Raw genomic sequence first — 15,646 nt, 5'->3', positions numbered from 1 at the left:
GTTTATCTTGTCCCTTCCGGATCAGCACTATCTTGTCCCCTTCCTTGTCCCCTCCGGATCAGCACCTAAGTTACTACTTATATATATATATATATATATATATATATATATATATATATATATATATATATATATATATATATATATATATATATATATATATATATATATATATATATATATATATATATATATATATATATATATATATATATATATATATATATATATATATATATATATATATATATATATATATATATATATATATATATATATATATATATATCCATGGTCAATTAAGAGCGAAAATGTCTATCAAACGATGGACAAATCCATCATTTGATTTAAAAGTTTCCCTAGTATATATTTCCAGATAATATAAAAACAGGGGAACAACATACCCATGAATTGAGGATTCAGTATTCTCGAATTACAGATTTCTTTTAAATTATTATTTCTGAATTCCTGCTCACTGAGACGATGAGCAAATCACACCGCCACTTTTCTCAAAAACTTAAGACTGGTTATATGGCAGAAATTGGATTCGACGAACGTTTGCACTTGATTTTCTTGTCTCACATGCAGGGCCAGCTTTAAAGCTTTGACACTCGTAGGCCCAAGCGTTTTTGACGCTTCGTAGTCATACCATAGGGGGAAGGGGGAATTTTCTTTAAGAAAATAATCTTTATAATGACAATTTTCATTTTATCGCAAAATAATATCACTTTTGATAATAATTTGTGAATCAAATATTTGTATGTTACCGGTATTGGGTAAATTAAATAAACCAACGAGGTATTGCTACTACTACTACTCTTAACAGCTCACCGCAGCACCAAGCCATCTGAGGCAAATACAGCTACGCATGCTCCTCCTCCATCCCAACCTATTCAAAGCCTCCGTTCTGTCATCCTTCATCTGCACAACGTGCCCTAGCCACCTCAACCTTTCTTTCATTATAGCCCTAGAAAGCGATATTCATCCACATTTTTCGTACGGCCTACTGTTTGAAATACGGTTAGTCAGCCGGGTACCCAGAACAATCCACAAGCAATTTTTCTGTAAAACATCTAGCAAAGTTTTCATCTGCTTTTTGGAGCGCTTATTCTTCAGAGCCATATTTGACCACTGTCATCACTGTAGCTTCTAATATTCTAATCTTTGTTTGCAGACTATCTTCCTATTCTTCCAAACGAGGTATTGGAAATAAGTTTAATCCATTGGTATAGCAACACATAAATACATGCACGCATTATACATTTAATGTAAGAAGGACTATTTATCTTCAAAGCCAACCGATACAGTGTCTCTCCTTACTTTTTTTTTGACGTGTGAAGGTGCCTAAGATGTCATCTTAGGGCATCTCTGAACTCAATAGTGAGCAGGGATAATGACGTCAATCTGACGTGGCTGATTGAAGATCCTAAATAGTTCTTCACCCGAAGAATGGTGGTGAAGGATCTTTCTCCTGTGCAGTTTATGGCAGGCATACTAAGAACCATTCTTAATGCAATGCTAATGTCTGGATAGATGTCAACTGCATGAAAATGACACAAAACTTTGCTAACGTCAGTTAGTCATGTTTTTTTTTTCTTTATCAGTATTTTGTACCCAGAGGGTTTTTAAATGTAAGCATTCATCTACAATCATGGGCTCAAGGTCGTCGGAAAAAAAACTTAATAGCTCACTTGCATACTTCGTGATTTATGAGGCGTGATTTGCGCCGCGATGGAGTGCAGCTGGTATTTTGACGATAAATCACATCGGTTCAGTTTTTTTTAAGATAAAATCACTCAGTGATAATTTATTGCTCCCTCTAGTACTCTTCCTCCCTAGGCCCGGATATAGTCGACCTATTGGTAAATCCTGGCCTGTTCATATTTCCAGTTTAGTAGGGCGCAATCATCCTTTCTTTTAAAGAAATTCGGAATTTTGTCCAAATTTTGGGCTGCCTACGATGTTTAGGCTACTTGAATTCGAGGTCCTGAGACCTTTCTTGCCAGAATTTTGTATTATTCAGCAAGCACGATAGGCTAAGAAAAGACATTCCTAACATTTTTGGAGAAAAATAATTTTCCAAACTTTTTCAATAAAATTTGGGTTTATTGTCTTTTTTGGATGAATTTTAGGCCTAAAGAAAAATTAAAGCTGACATTTGTTCTCAGCGATTCCCAAAACACAGTACAGGGCCTTTTAAAATTCATTCAAAGCAAAAACATTTATTTACTATTCTTTGGCTAAAATTTGAGCCTATGTGCGTTCTTAGAGCGTTTCAAGGTTTTTTGGAGTTTTATTATATTATTCTCCAGAGTTTTTTTTACCATTTTAGTCAAAAAACACTATTATTGTAATTTGTCTCACTTCGAACCGTAGAGTAGATATCCTATATATCATTATTCTCCCTTACGTTACATTTGACCTACTTCAAATGGTGTTTTTAAGAATGAAGTCCGCCCCTTTTTTAAACTCTCCCATATTCAATTTAAAAAGGCACGACTGTACGACAAAGTTTGCTCCGCCTAACCAATCATGCATGATTTTGCCAATCGTTATCAATGAGAATATATGAATTCAGCTGCGGCGCGTCTACTAGGCAAAGTAGTCGGCCGCCTAGGGTGGCAACCTGGGGAGGGCGGCAAAAATAGAAAATTAGAAAAAAAAAGTATTTGAGAATAAAACTTTATGAATATTAGCTTGATTTACGGTTTACAGGTCAACTTACTGATTCATACTATATGAGAGACGTGATTGACAGACTACACTCGACAGTGTCGGTTATTTGCTGAGGGAGGTTAAGAGGCGCGGGTTGGTACTGTGCTATATACAGGAATTGGGAAGCAGGGAGGGGGCACGGATGCCTCCGCGTACTCTCAGAGTAGTCGCGTGACCTTGAAGGCTACGAAGTTTTTAGCTTTGGTTCAAGAAATTTATGTTTATTTTTCTGCTTCAACACAACGTCGGAATACTTTTAAAAAACATGTAACTAACTTAACGCTCAAGCCCCTTAGTGAAACCAGATGGGAAAATTGAATAGATACTCTCCTACCTCTTCGATATCAACTGGGTAATGTTCATAACGCTTTAATGGACATTTATGAAGATCACTCTTTAAATGGGTCAACAGGTAATGACTCGCGAGTGCAAGCTTTAGGTCTGGAAAAAAACATTGAAAAATACAATTTTGTTGTAAACGTAGTTTTTTGACACAGTGTATTTTTTGAAATCAACATAACAAGTAAGCAGTTACAATCCAAACAATTTGACAGTTACAAGCAAAACTAAATTGTTCTTCCAAAGGTTACGTTGCGACGATGGCTTTGGAAGTATTGTAGTTGACGCCAGAGGAATGGCAGAGGAGCTGAACATTCAGTTTGATTACGAAGCGGATGATGAACCTTTGGTATCCCCTCAAGAACACTTCAAAGTCAATTTCCATTTTGCCATTCTCAATACTGCGATTTCTTCTCTGGATGAAAGATTTCAACACTTGAAAGAGATTACTTCTATATTCGGATTTCTCTAAGACATATCCAAGGTAAATGCCGGAACAACAAAGTCCTTGATGGACGATTGTATGAATTTACAACATTTCCTCTCAAACAATGAGGCCAAAGATATTGAAGGCCACAAACTTTGCAATGAAGTTCAGGCCATTGCTAGGAGAGTACCTAAGAACACAAATCCAGAATATGTCCTAAACTTCATCTTAAGCAATTGCCTTAAAGTTTGTGCCCCAAATTTGCCAGAGCCTTCACGGATTTTGCTGACTCTGCCTTAGTCTGTTACTAGTGGTGAGAGTAGTTTTTTAAAATTAAAATTAATTCAAACTTATATTCGATCCACTATGACGCAAGAAAGGCTTCAAGGACTAGCCACTCTACCAGTTGAACAAGAGTTGGCAAAAGACATCAATTTGAACGAACTGGTGACTTCTTTCACAATGATTAAATTAAGAAAAATTGAATTGTGAACTATAAACCTTCTTTCTGTCAACTTTTCAGTTTTTACTTTTCCCTATAATCTATGAAAACTTATAGAAGTAAAGTCATCTCTTCTTCAGAATTATCGGTTTTCTTTGATAAGTTCCCATTATGTACCTAACGAAATAAATACTCTAACACTAAGGGTTTCGCTTTTAATTACCTATCATAATTATGGTTGTACTAGCAGCCAAACAGGTTAGATTTTTCTTGTTAAGTATTCTTTATATTGCTTGTATTTACATTATGTAATTTGTGATTGTGTTTGTAAATTAATGTAAGTCTCGTTAAGTGCCAAAAAAATGAATAAGAAGTGGTGGTTTTGGGTAAGGGTTCAATTGAGGGATAAAATGGAAATAAAAAATCTGATTGTGCAGGGGGGGGGGGCGGCGTAAAAAAATATCTTGCCTAGGACGACTAGGACTAGGATAGGTTGTGCTGGCCCTGGATGAACTGGTAGTCAACATAAGATATCTGAGAGTTCAGAAATAAAAGCTTAGAAAATGAAAACAATCCCACTAACAAATTCGTCTAATAAATTTTGTTTTACCTCATAGAACCTATGAATTTCTTATGCCCAAAATTATTTATAAAAGCCAAAAAAAAAAAATATGATCCCATACGAAAGTTCTTATTAGTTGCAATGAGAATTTCATAAACAAAGCAATATTTTTTGGACTTCGTGTGGATGAAGCATGACGTAAGAATAAAAGTGGAAATAATCGGATTTATTGTGGAGTTTCAGTGCTACTAAAGAGTGATTTTCTTATAGGATTGTGCAGTTGGAATCGAAGTCAGAAATTATTCGCAGGATTGAAGCTTATGATGAAAGATATATCTTTGTTCGTAAAAAAAAAAGTCGGTGAACCCACTCACAAAAGTAAGTGAGTGAAAAACTGGGTATATCTTTCTTCATGTGGTTTCAAGGGGAAATATTGGCGAGGATAGATAAAAAGTGGGTGAACTTACATATTTCTAGGGTATTGCCTCAGGGGTAAAGATTATATTTTGGGTAGATTATATTTCAAGGCGAAAAATTAATGGGGATAGATGAAATGTGGATGAATGTAAATGTTTCTAGGGTGCCTCAAGTGTAGTAGATTATATTTTTTGCAGATTATATTTCAAGGGGGAACATTTGAGAGTATAGATAAAATTTAGATTATTCTAGGGTAATGTCTCAAGTGTAGTAGATTCTATTTTGGGTGATTTGTGTCTTTTCCTATTGTTTGTGAGTTCCAGGGCTGTGGAAGTGGTGGGGTAAGAAAATGGGGCAATTAAAGTACCGTTAGAAATAATAGTATGTAAGAAACTTGGGGGGGGGAGGTATATAGATGAAGAAAGATTTCTTAAGGTTATTAGTGAAGAAAATATAGAAAAACACTTGGAAAAATGTAATGAAATGCACTGTGGGGAGAAATAGATTAAGATATTGATAATCTGTGTTCAATGAGGAGGATAGTAAGCTTTAAGAGACGGAAAAGAAGAAGAGGGAAAAGAGCTGAGGAATTTTTTAAATGAGGAATGCTTAGCTTTAAAAAAGAGAGATAGTTGAAGCATTTCGGATTAATATACAGAACTCGGACAGTTCAAAGAGGAAGATTGACTGATACAATGCCTTAGACTACATAAAGAATACAAACAGTTGGTGAAGACAAATAAAGTGGAGAAAGAGAGGGAAAGTAAAAAAGAAATGGTAAGGCTGTTCATCAGTGAGGATAAAATCGTTATAGCAGATAGTTAAGGGAGCAAGACGACCGTATAAGGAAGAGTTTTACCATCCATCACTTTCGTGGCCAAGTATTTAGAATAGAAGCAGAGAGGGAGTAGACATCAAGAACATAACAGAACAACCCCTGATGTGCAAAAAACAGATCAAGGCTTATTTTATCATGTAAATCCAAATGAAGTACGTACGTTGTTGAAAAAGATGAAAAGAATATCAGTATCTCATCCAATTGGTATACTAACATCAATACGAAAACATGGAATAGCATATTTACTTCAAATCGAGTCAACAGTTGAAGGATCTGGCTGCAGAAGTGGACATTGTGGATGATAATAGACCCATTATACTAAAAAGGAGATGAGTGACCATCATAATTATCGAGTGATTCATTTAGTTGATAGTTTAGCATAACTGTTTTATAAGACAGTAGATAGTGGGTTAAAAATTATTGTATTTGAGAAGTGCTTCATAAGGTTCAGGCTTGTTTCACAGAAGGTTATGATACTGTACATCACATTTTACGCTACAAGTTCTTGTAGCTAAGTATAGGAAGTTCACGAAAGGTCGGTTATATGCAACGTTTGTGGTCTCGGAAGGTGCATTTTATAATGCAGTCATTGCTTCTTATTGATATATGAAACTAACTATGGTATTGCTCTTTTTTTTTAGAAACCCGGATTACAAACAGGAAAAAGAATATGGGTTTTTCTTAGTTGGAATAGTAAGACACGATCCTCAGTATGGCACCATACCCCAGATAAGCAACATTTCAAAAGATGCTTGTATTATCTTATTTTTAGTCACTATACGCAATAGTTTTTTCTTTACTAGGTTTCAGCTATATCCGTTGAAATTTCCATATTCCCCATTTATAATAAACTATATCGATCCATTATGTGTGTCTTACATTATCTTGTCAAAATGTAAGTGCGTATAAATATTGCATTCACTTATTACTTCACATATGGTTACTAACTACGATTATGACGTCATTCATCAAAATTGGCCATAAAAATGCAGTTGTTAGTGGAAAAATTGATTCTATTTGGAATTAAAAAAAAATATTTACAAATGGCACTAGATCTAGTAATTTTCTTTAAAATGAGCCATTGAACAAGTCTCTACGATGTTACAGTGCCAAGCTATCTGTGAAACAGAAAGAAGAAAAAAAGATGCTGTTTAGGCAGAAGGCTGTAGTAGCTGCTACTTTTCTTGATTTTCAAGCCCATATATTACCCTTGTTATTCAAACCAAGGAACAGAAAGTTACTATATAGGGGTTTTGGACAAGGCGGTTCTAATAGTGTAGTTTTTGTTTTGACCTGAGTCTATTTTTAGGAGTTATGCGCTATTATATTTCTTAACATTGGACGTGATCGTCTCTTACTAGATTGCTAGCTACTGCTGGAACCCGGATATATATCCAAGGTTGGTCTTCCAATAGTTAATGTGGTCACTCCAGTAGAAAGAAAAAGAGGAACTAAATTAGAAGTTAGGGTTGGTGAGAATTTGTCAAGAATAGTACAATGCATAACAGGGGTGAAACAGGGATGTGCCCTATTGTGGAAGCTGTTTAGTATGTATTTAAGTAATTCGGACAAGCTTATGGAAGGGACGAGACTCCCAATGTTACCACAGGATATACCTGCTCCTTTTCGCAGATAACATAGGTTTAGTTGCAGATTCAGGTTAGAACTTATAGGAATTATTAAATTTACTGCAGGAACATTTATTAAGAAAGAACCTTGATTTTAATTTTGGTAATACAGTAGTCTTTGTGTTCAGGAAGCAGCGCCAATCAAGTGGAACACAGAGTGGTCCAAATTCTAAGGCATTTTAAGCAAAGGGTTAATTGTTTAGTAGGTATATAGGACAAAGATGGGCGGGGTGTGCTAAATTTTGTGGATTAATTTTAAGGAGCCAGGTAAGGGATATCAGAAATATTGAGATACAGAAGGAGATTTTTAGGAATAATCTAGTATCTGTAATGTAAGCTCTTAAGAGATGAGTCCTTGCTCATGGCCGCACTAGGCAAAGAAGATTTTACAAGATTTTGGACTGTGGCAAGTCTATGGTTCTCGGTGCCTCTTTGCAGCGGTAAAGGAGACATGAGGTAAAGAGGAATTTTGTACGTGAGTTTTATAAAGGAGAAGCTAAAGTATATTACTAAATTTAGGGCTAATTGAATTGATAAAATACTTTCGGAGGAGGTGAATATTTGGGAGGAGGAAATATTTAAGAGATTTAGAGATTTGAATGAGTGTGGGTCATATGTCTTGTGAGTAAGAAGAATTGAGTTACGAAATCTGGTGTACGGAGAGTCTAGATTTGATGAATAATGACTGGTGAGCAAGGCCGCATCCAGGGAGGCTGCAGGTTTTGAACCCCCCCCCCTCCTCAAAAATGTTTGCCCTACTCATAAAAGCGTAACAAAAATGCATATAAACATTTAATGCACAACAAATAATGCATTAATATGTTTAATAAATGTTATTCAATAATAATGTTACTTAAGAAATGTTACTTAATAATGGTATTATTTAATACTAATTGATTTTTATTAACACTATTACTAGTTTTATTTAATAATAAATTTATTTAATTTAGTAAATAAATAAAGTACAAATAATTAACATTTAAACATATTAAATGTTTATTATTTGTATTTGAAGCGTTTTGTTTATTGTTTGAAGTGCATCTGAAATTTTTTTCAAGTTTTTTGTAAGCCCCCCCCCCCTACCTAAAAAAAAAAATCCTGGATGGGTCCTTGCTGGTGAGTATAGTGAGCAATGAGTGTTGAAAGGTTAGGAAAGTTTTTCAGGCTAACAATGGAGCACATAAATAAATCTCATGATATGTGTCATGTTTTCATTTATGCAGTGTGAATTAACTAAAATAAAATTTTTCATCTTATAATGTCATGAACCTAGGGCTTTTAGAGCAATAAAAGCTATTACTATTATATAGTAGCCAACTATAGAAATTCTCGTGGAAAACCTTTTTTTTTATTTTGCAGATATTTTACGCTATAGATTTCCATTTTTGACTTTCGTATTTACTCTTTTGCATTTTACTCTACAAAACGTGTATTCTGTAAGGTCGTTGAAAAATGAAAAAACGACATTTATATGATATATCTTATTCTGTCCGAAATAATCCTAAACTCGTATGGAAACAAGTTTCTAAGCTTACGCGCAGAAGTGATACCAAATTAAACAAAAAAAAAAATAAAGCAACAATCCTAAAATACTCAATTTTTATTCCATAAAAATTTGCTTAACTGGTTTTTCTTTAACTATACCAAAACTCCTATATTATTATTTGTTTTCAGTAAAGCGCTAGTTTTCTATAGTCCTAGAAACATACGAAAACATGATTAGTCGGTTTATTTGTACTTGTTTTATTGATATATGTTAGATAGGCTGTGAAAAAATAATTTTCGTCCGTTTTTAGTTTGAATTTCGCTCTTTACTTCCCTCGGAAAACTTTTTTTTAAATTAATATTTGCTTCTTTTTATTAAGATTTGATGTAGAAACAACGCCGCAATGATCTTTTTTTTTTATTTATACGGAATAATTTCTGTTCATTTTAATTTTAATGTCACTCCTTAGTTTCAGATGAAAACTAATTTTTTAATATAAGTTCTGATCATCACCCATCTAGGGGAGATAAGATACCTGTAGAAAATACCGCAAAAAAGACTCTAGAAAAGACGTCTCTTCCCCTCAATCACCGCCGTTAGAACTAGCACAAAGGCTTCATCGCAGAGTGAAGTTTGAAGGTTCAAGACAAAACTGTTGATCAATCAAGCTTAATTTTTGGTAGATTTTTAGTTGAAAATTTTTTAGTTTTAGTTACTTTGTTTTCGCAATAATCTTTTATTTGTAAGATTAGTATATGATTTTTGAAACTTACTAAGGGGACTTGGAGGGGGAGTATACGTAAGGGGTTCTTATAAGCCTCCAATTAACGGCTTTGAACCCTAATTATTGCAATGGTACAGTTTTATGGCTCCAAACTCTTCCACTTAAGAAGTGGCACCGAAAGAGCTTGATAAAAAGCACGTAGATATGAGTAACAGGTTTAAAATGAACCTTCCCGGGATATGCTTTAAAAAATGAGTGCATCACATTTGCAAAATTAGTGAATTATCTGAAAAGTAGTCATAAGAAGGGGAAAACTATGATTGAAAAAAAAATCCAAGCAGGAATCGAACGCATGATAATCTAATTTAAACTCCAGTGCAATACTAACAGAACAACGCCTCTAATAATCTAATTTAATATATTGGTGTTTCTAGGACTTGAATTGCTTAGCTTATTAAGGGGGCCTGGATGAGGAACATGCGGAAGGTGTTCTTGCAAACGTCCAGTTAAGGGTTTTGGACCGTAATTATTACAATAATATTGTTTTGTACTTTCAAGATTTTCAACCGAAGAAGTGGCACCAAAATTGTTGTTGCCACTGCTATATCTCACTTACGGATGGTAGAATTGATAAAAAGCACGTAGATGTGAGCAAAAGTATTCAAATGAACTATTAAACATGATTCTAAAAAAGTTCTGGTAGCACACTAGCCCCAGCTTTTCCACTTAAGAGATGGCATCAAACGTGTCGTTTTTAATGCGATTTGAAACTTGCAGATGGTGGAATTTATAGGAAGAACGTAGATTTGAGCAATATTTTTTTTATATGATCTATCAAAAATCTATCTACGATGTTCTGTTAGCCATATGCCATTTGCAGATGGCGGAATTTATATAAACCGCGTACATATGAGAAACAGTTTTTGAATGAGCTCTTAAGAATCTCTCTATGATGTTCTAGTAACCCGCTAGGCCTGGAAAAAAAGAAGAAAAGAAAACACCGTTTTAACATTTTTTAACATTTATTTACTATTGGCTGTGGTTCGCTCTTTACTAGGTTGTGGCTAATGTTTCAACCATGATAAAGAGTGCATTGCAAATTTTCCCCTGAAACTAGCTAACATTGACATCTGTGAAATCTAATAAAGGGTAGAATTCGTAAAGAACAAGTAAAAATAAGAAACAGCTTATAATTGAGCCATTAAGCTAGTATCTACTATGAAGTGGTGACCTGCTAACGTTGCATTATCTTACTGGTGAGCAAACAATTTATGAAACTTACTAAGAGGGCTTGGTGGGGGAGTGTACAGGAGGGGTTCTTGTAAACTTCTGGTTAAGGGTTCTGGAACATAACTATTTCAACAGTACTTGTTTTGTACTTCAGATCCTTTCCCCTTAAGAAGTGGCACCAAAAGCGTTGTTTTCAGTGTTATATCGCCAATACGAATGGTAGAATTGATTAAAAGTACGTGAAAATGAGCAATAGCTTTCGAATGAACCATGAAATATACCTCTTAAAAGTTCTGCTAGCCCATTAGTATCAGCATTTCCACTTGAGATTCGACACCAACAGTGCCGATTTTACTAGGCTACGATTTGGAACTTGCAGATGGTGAAATTTATAGGAAGAACGTAGATATGAGCAATATATTTTATATGAGCAATAAGAAAATCTGTCTACGATATTCTGGTCACCTGCTAGAGCCACCCCTTGAGAAATGGCACAATAAGTGCCATTTTAGAGCCATGTGACACCTGCAGACTGCGGAATTTACAAAAAGCAGGTAGATATAAAAAAATTGCTTTTAAATGAGCCATTAAGCATCTCTCTATGATGTTCTGCTGAAAAAAGGATTGAAAAAAAAAGCTGAAAAAAAAAGAAAAAAGGGAGACAGATCAGTGCTGCCAATGCAAAAAAAGTGATGTTCCTTTTTGTTCAAGGAGGGGGACTGTAATTTGCCTGAACAAGGTTTCGACCATGCTGATTACAATTTTAAATTTTCCATTTTGATCTGACGTCATTTTCGAGGGATCTCAGGCTTTTTTTCGAACTCACTATAAATTTCTTTTCGCAATCAATTTTTACTTTTAAGATGAACCGAAATAATAGTTACCATTCCTGAGTCAGTGTCAGATGGCATTTTTTTCACTAGGCAGTTTTTTTCAAATCGTGTTTTTAACATTTGGTTACTATGGGGCGTTGTTCACTCTTGACTAGGCTGCAGCTAGCGCTGCAACCATGATGAGTAAATAAATTTTAAGACGAGTGAAACTTATATTGAATATGCAAACACATCTTTTAACGAACAAAAATCTCTACAAAGAAGAGTTTAGGTTTTGCCTTCTTCTTTCACTGTAAAAGTCTAAGACTAACTGCGTCACTGAAAACTATATGTGTTTTGAACAGTCTTAAAAAGTACAAATAAAATCAAACTGAATATTTGTTATATGTAATGCTATTAATTGTTGAAAGATCATCAAGAATGATCATTGTTGAAAGATCAAGAATGATCATCACTTCAAGATTTTCTTTTCATCGCTGCAACAATTGGAAAAAGAAACATTGACGATGTGGTTTTTTGGTAGTAGAGCACTATTGACAAAACTGGCCTTGTACATCTGCCGTAGTGAATGTGGACAGCGTCCAAACTCGCGTCTGGTTGGAAATTGCATTTGTTTTGGAAAGAACTAATAAAATCAAACAAAATATATGACACATAATGATATTAATTGCTGAAAGCTCATCAGTTCAAATTATAATTTTAGTGTAATTGTTGTGTTTATTTTCAATGTTGTAATAAGTGTAAAAGAAAATATTTGAAATACATTTCGTTTTCAGTAGAGTGCCAAAAACACAGTAGTTTTTAGACTTTTACAGCGAAAGAAGGAGGCGAAACCCAAACTCCTCTTTGTAGAGATTTTTGTTCGGTTCAAGCTGCACTTGCTAATACAATTTTAGTTTCACTCCTCTTAAGATTTATTTACTCATTTAAATTAGTAACTATTGTTTGTTTGCTTGCTATAATTGTTTATTTAATTTCCGTTCGTTTTGGGTTTCATTTATGCCTCAATAGAAAATGTTTTTTTTCGTTTTAGGCTTGATTTGCATATTCAACTTAAGCTCTACTCGTTTTGAGATTCATTTATTCATTTATATTAGTACCTGTTGTATGTTTGCCTGCGATGATTTTGGGTTAAAACGGTTGTTTTGGGTTTATTTTATTTTTTAATAGTAATTTCTGGTCGTGTTGAGTTTGAGTTATTGTAGCTTTCTATTTCTTCTGACCTTAAGTTTAATATGTCCTTTACTTTTCTTTAGAAAACTTCTTTTTCAGAAATTTTTTTTGAATGAATTTCTTTTTGTTTTTGATTGCCAAAGTTTCAAGTTTTTCAAAATTCCGTAGTTCAAAATATTTTTTTATTCCAAAGTAAATTAATAGTTTTGGTAAGAACTAATACATCAAACTGAATATTGGATATATAATGATATTAATTGCTGAAAGCTCACCAGCTCAAGAATTGTTACACCAGGTCTCGTTTAAAGCTTTGACGCCTCTAGGCTCAAGCGTTTTTGCCGCTCCGTTTTTGCCAGATTTTCGGGGAAATCTCGAAAACTTCGGGAGTAGTGAAAGCCGCAGAGCCTAGTCGGCCTAAATAGTTTTACCGTTTGGGAAACAGGAAGTGGCCATACTCTTGTTTATAGTCAAAACACCTTTCATTAGAACTACATAACCCCAATTCTTTCGGAATGAATTGGGGGAAAAAACTTTCGGAAAGTTTATTTAATTAATTTTTGTTGTTTTTTTTATTGCAAAAAGTTTCAAATTAAAAAAAAAACTCATTATTTCAAAATAAGATTTTTTTCAACATCTAACTTTCATCAAAGTATCAAAACTAGTATCAAAGTAACAATATCAAAGTACCAAAGTATCAAAGTAAAGAAAGGATCAAAGTTAACAAGGTATCAAAGTAAACGAAGTATCAAAGTAACAATAAGCAACTTGCACAACTTACAGCCCTTGCACCGTAAATCGAAGTTTCCACGGAACTCACAAAATCCAAGTATCAAAGTAAACAAAATATCAAAGTAACAATAATCAAGTTCCATAACTCAGAGCCATTTCCCCGGGGCTAGGGGAAGAAGTCCCCCAGACATAGTTATTTGGCCTTTGAACTGTTTTGAACAATATGGCTATCTCTAAATTTTTACCTGATGCTCTTTGAGAAAGTGGGGCACGGGCTAGATGGCCATTGATCATTTTTGACTCTTAAAAAAAGAAATTTCAATTTCCGATCGAATAAGCCCCCTCCTAAGTTAATACGACCATCCCTTCCACAGAACCTTATATTTTAATAATGGGCAACTTACATCAGTTAAATTCCTTGCCCCGGGGGCTAAGGAAGATTTCTCAACCCCTAATTTATGATAATTTGGATTTTGGTCTATTTGGAACAAAATGGCTATCTCACAATTTATATTGGATGTATTTGGGGAAAAAGGTGTGGGAGAGGTAGATATTCTACGATCACTTTTGCTCACTTAAGAAGGTAACTGTAACGTTGAATTTCCAATCAAACGAGCCATCTCTGAAGTTTATACGACCACCCCTTCATACAACCTTATATACCCTCAGGGCATAGCCGGGGGCAACACTTGCCCCCGGGCTTTGGGGGGATGTGTCGACCCCGGAGTTTTGGGTATCTGATCTTTAAGCTATTTTGAACAAAATAGGTATCTCAAAATTTTCATTTGAAACTTTTGGGGAAAAGGGCCTTGGGGGGGGATAGTTTCCCTCTAAAAATTATGATTTACAATCGAATAAGCCCCTCAGAAGTTCATACGACAATCCCTTCCATAAAACCTTTTATGCCCCCATGACACATTTCACAGCACTTGCCCCCGGATTCTGGGGGGGGACTGTTTTATTGCCTGGGGGGTTTTGTTATATAATCTTTTATCTATTTTGAACAAAATGGTTATATAAAAAAATTGATTGGACGCATTTTTGGAAAAGAACGTTGGGAGGAGGGGGGGGGAGGCTAGTCACCATCGGATCACTTTTGACTCTTAAAAGGTGAATTAGAACTTTCAATTTCATATTATTTTATTCCCCTCCAAAGTTTATGCGACCACCTCTTCCATAAAAACCTTATATGCCCCCGCGGCAAAAGTTACATCTGTTCCTCTGACCCTGGGGGGGGGGAGTATGTTGACAAAGAAGTTTTTGTTATCTTATCGTCGGAATATTTCAAACAAACTGGTTGTCTCAAAATTTTCTTTTGATACATTTGGGGAAAAGAGGGTGCTTGTGTCAGACTTGACTTGACTTGCTTTATTTACTACTAATTACAAAATAAACTATATACAAGCAACCGCCCGGGGAAGGCTCAAAAAGCCTGATGAAAGACGGCTGCAATCCTCTCATTCACAACCTCTCAAAATTCTAATTCTCAAAAAAAAAAAAAAAAAAAAAAAAGACCTGAAAAAAGACCTTAAGACTCTCTCTCAATTTAAAAAATAATACAAAAAACTATGAAGAAAATACAAAAAAAATTAAGACATTAATGATGACAATAATAATAAATTACCTCCCCTCTCCCAATAAATGTTTTTTTATTTTTAATTTAAACGACCCAATGTGCTCAGCTTTCCGAACGCAAACTGGGATATCATACCAAATAGCCGGAGCCAAATACCAAATCCTGAAACCTGCACGTGTGGTGTCTCGATACTCAACCGTAGAATTTTCCGCCTCTCTAGTCGCATACCTGTGGAGTGAACTATTTAAGCGAAAAAAATTTGTAAAAACTGGAGGACATACATCATTCCAACATCTATAGGCAAAAATAGCAGCTTGGTAATCGGGAATCTGACCAATGTTAAGCACTCTTAATTTTTTAAAACATGAAGCGGTATCATTCACATTTTCTATATAATTCCCAAGAAGACGTACTGTTTTATTTTGTAAAATCTTCACTCTTTTGAAATTTGCATAAAAATTGCTAGACCAAATGACACAACCATAAGACATATAAGGCGCAACAATACTATGATACAATAATAAAAG

At 34.6% G+C, this 15,646-nt stretch overlaps 1 protein-coding gene across 1 annotated transcript in view; it reads right to left on the bottom strand.

Annotated features, from left to right (window-relative positions):
• LOC148941695 (putative pseudouridine-5'-phosphatase) overlaps nt 1–13,837 on the bottom strand; it is a 28,142-nt gene extending 14,305 nt beyond the window's left edge. The window contains exons 1-2 of the mRNA XM_089104227.1: nt 13,789–13,837; nt 3,050–3,156 (exon numbers count right to left, since the gene is read on the bottom strand). Coding sequence (XP_088960353.1) covers nt 3,050–3,156; nt 13,789–13,837 — 156 coding nt within the window. The remainder of the gene's footprint in view (nt 1–3,049; nt 3,157–13,788) is intronic.
• Nucleotides 13,838–15,646: the final 1,809 nt, after the last annotated feature.

This window comes from Artemia sp. Qi Xiang Cuo, chromosome 18 (genome assembly GCF_049724085.1).
Source record: "Artemia sp. Qi Xiang Cuo chromosome 18, ASM4972408v1, whole genome shotgun sequence".
In the NCBI taxonomy this organism is placed as follows: Eukaryota; Metazoa; Arthropoda; class Branchiopoda; order Anostraca; family Artemiidae; genus Artemia; species Artemia sp. Qi Xiang Cuo.
This window is presented reverse-complemented; position numbering and strand designations above follow the sequence as displayed.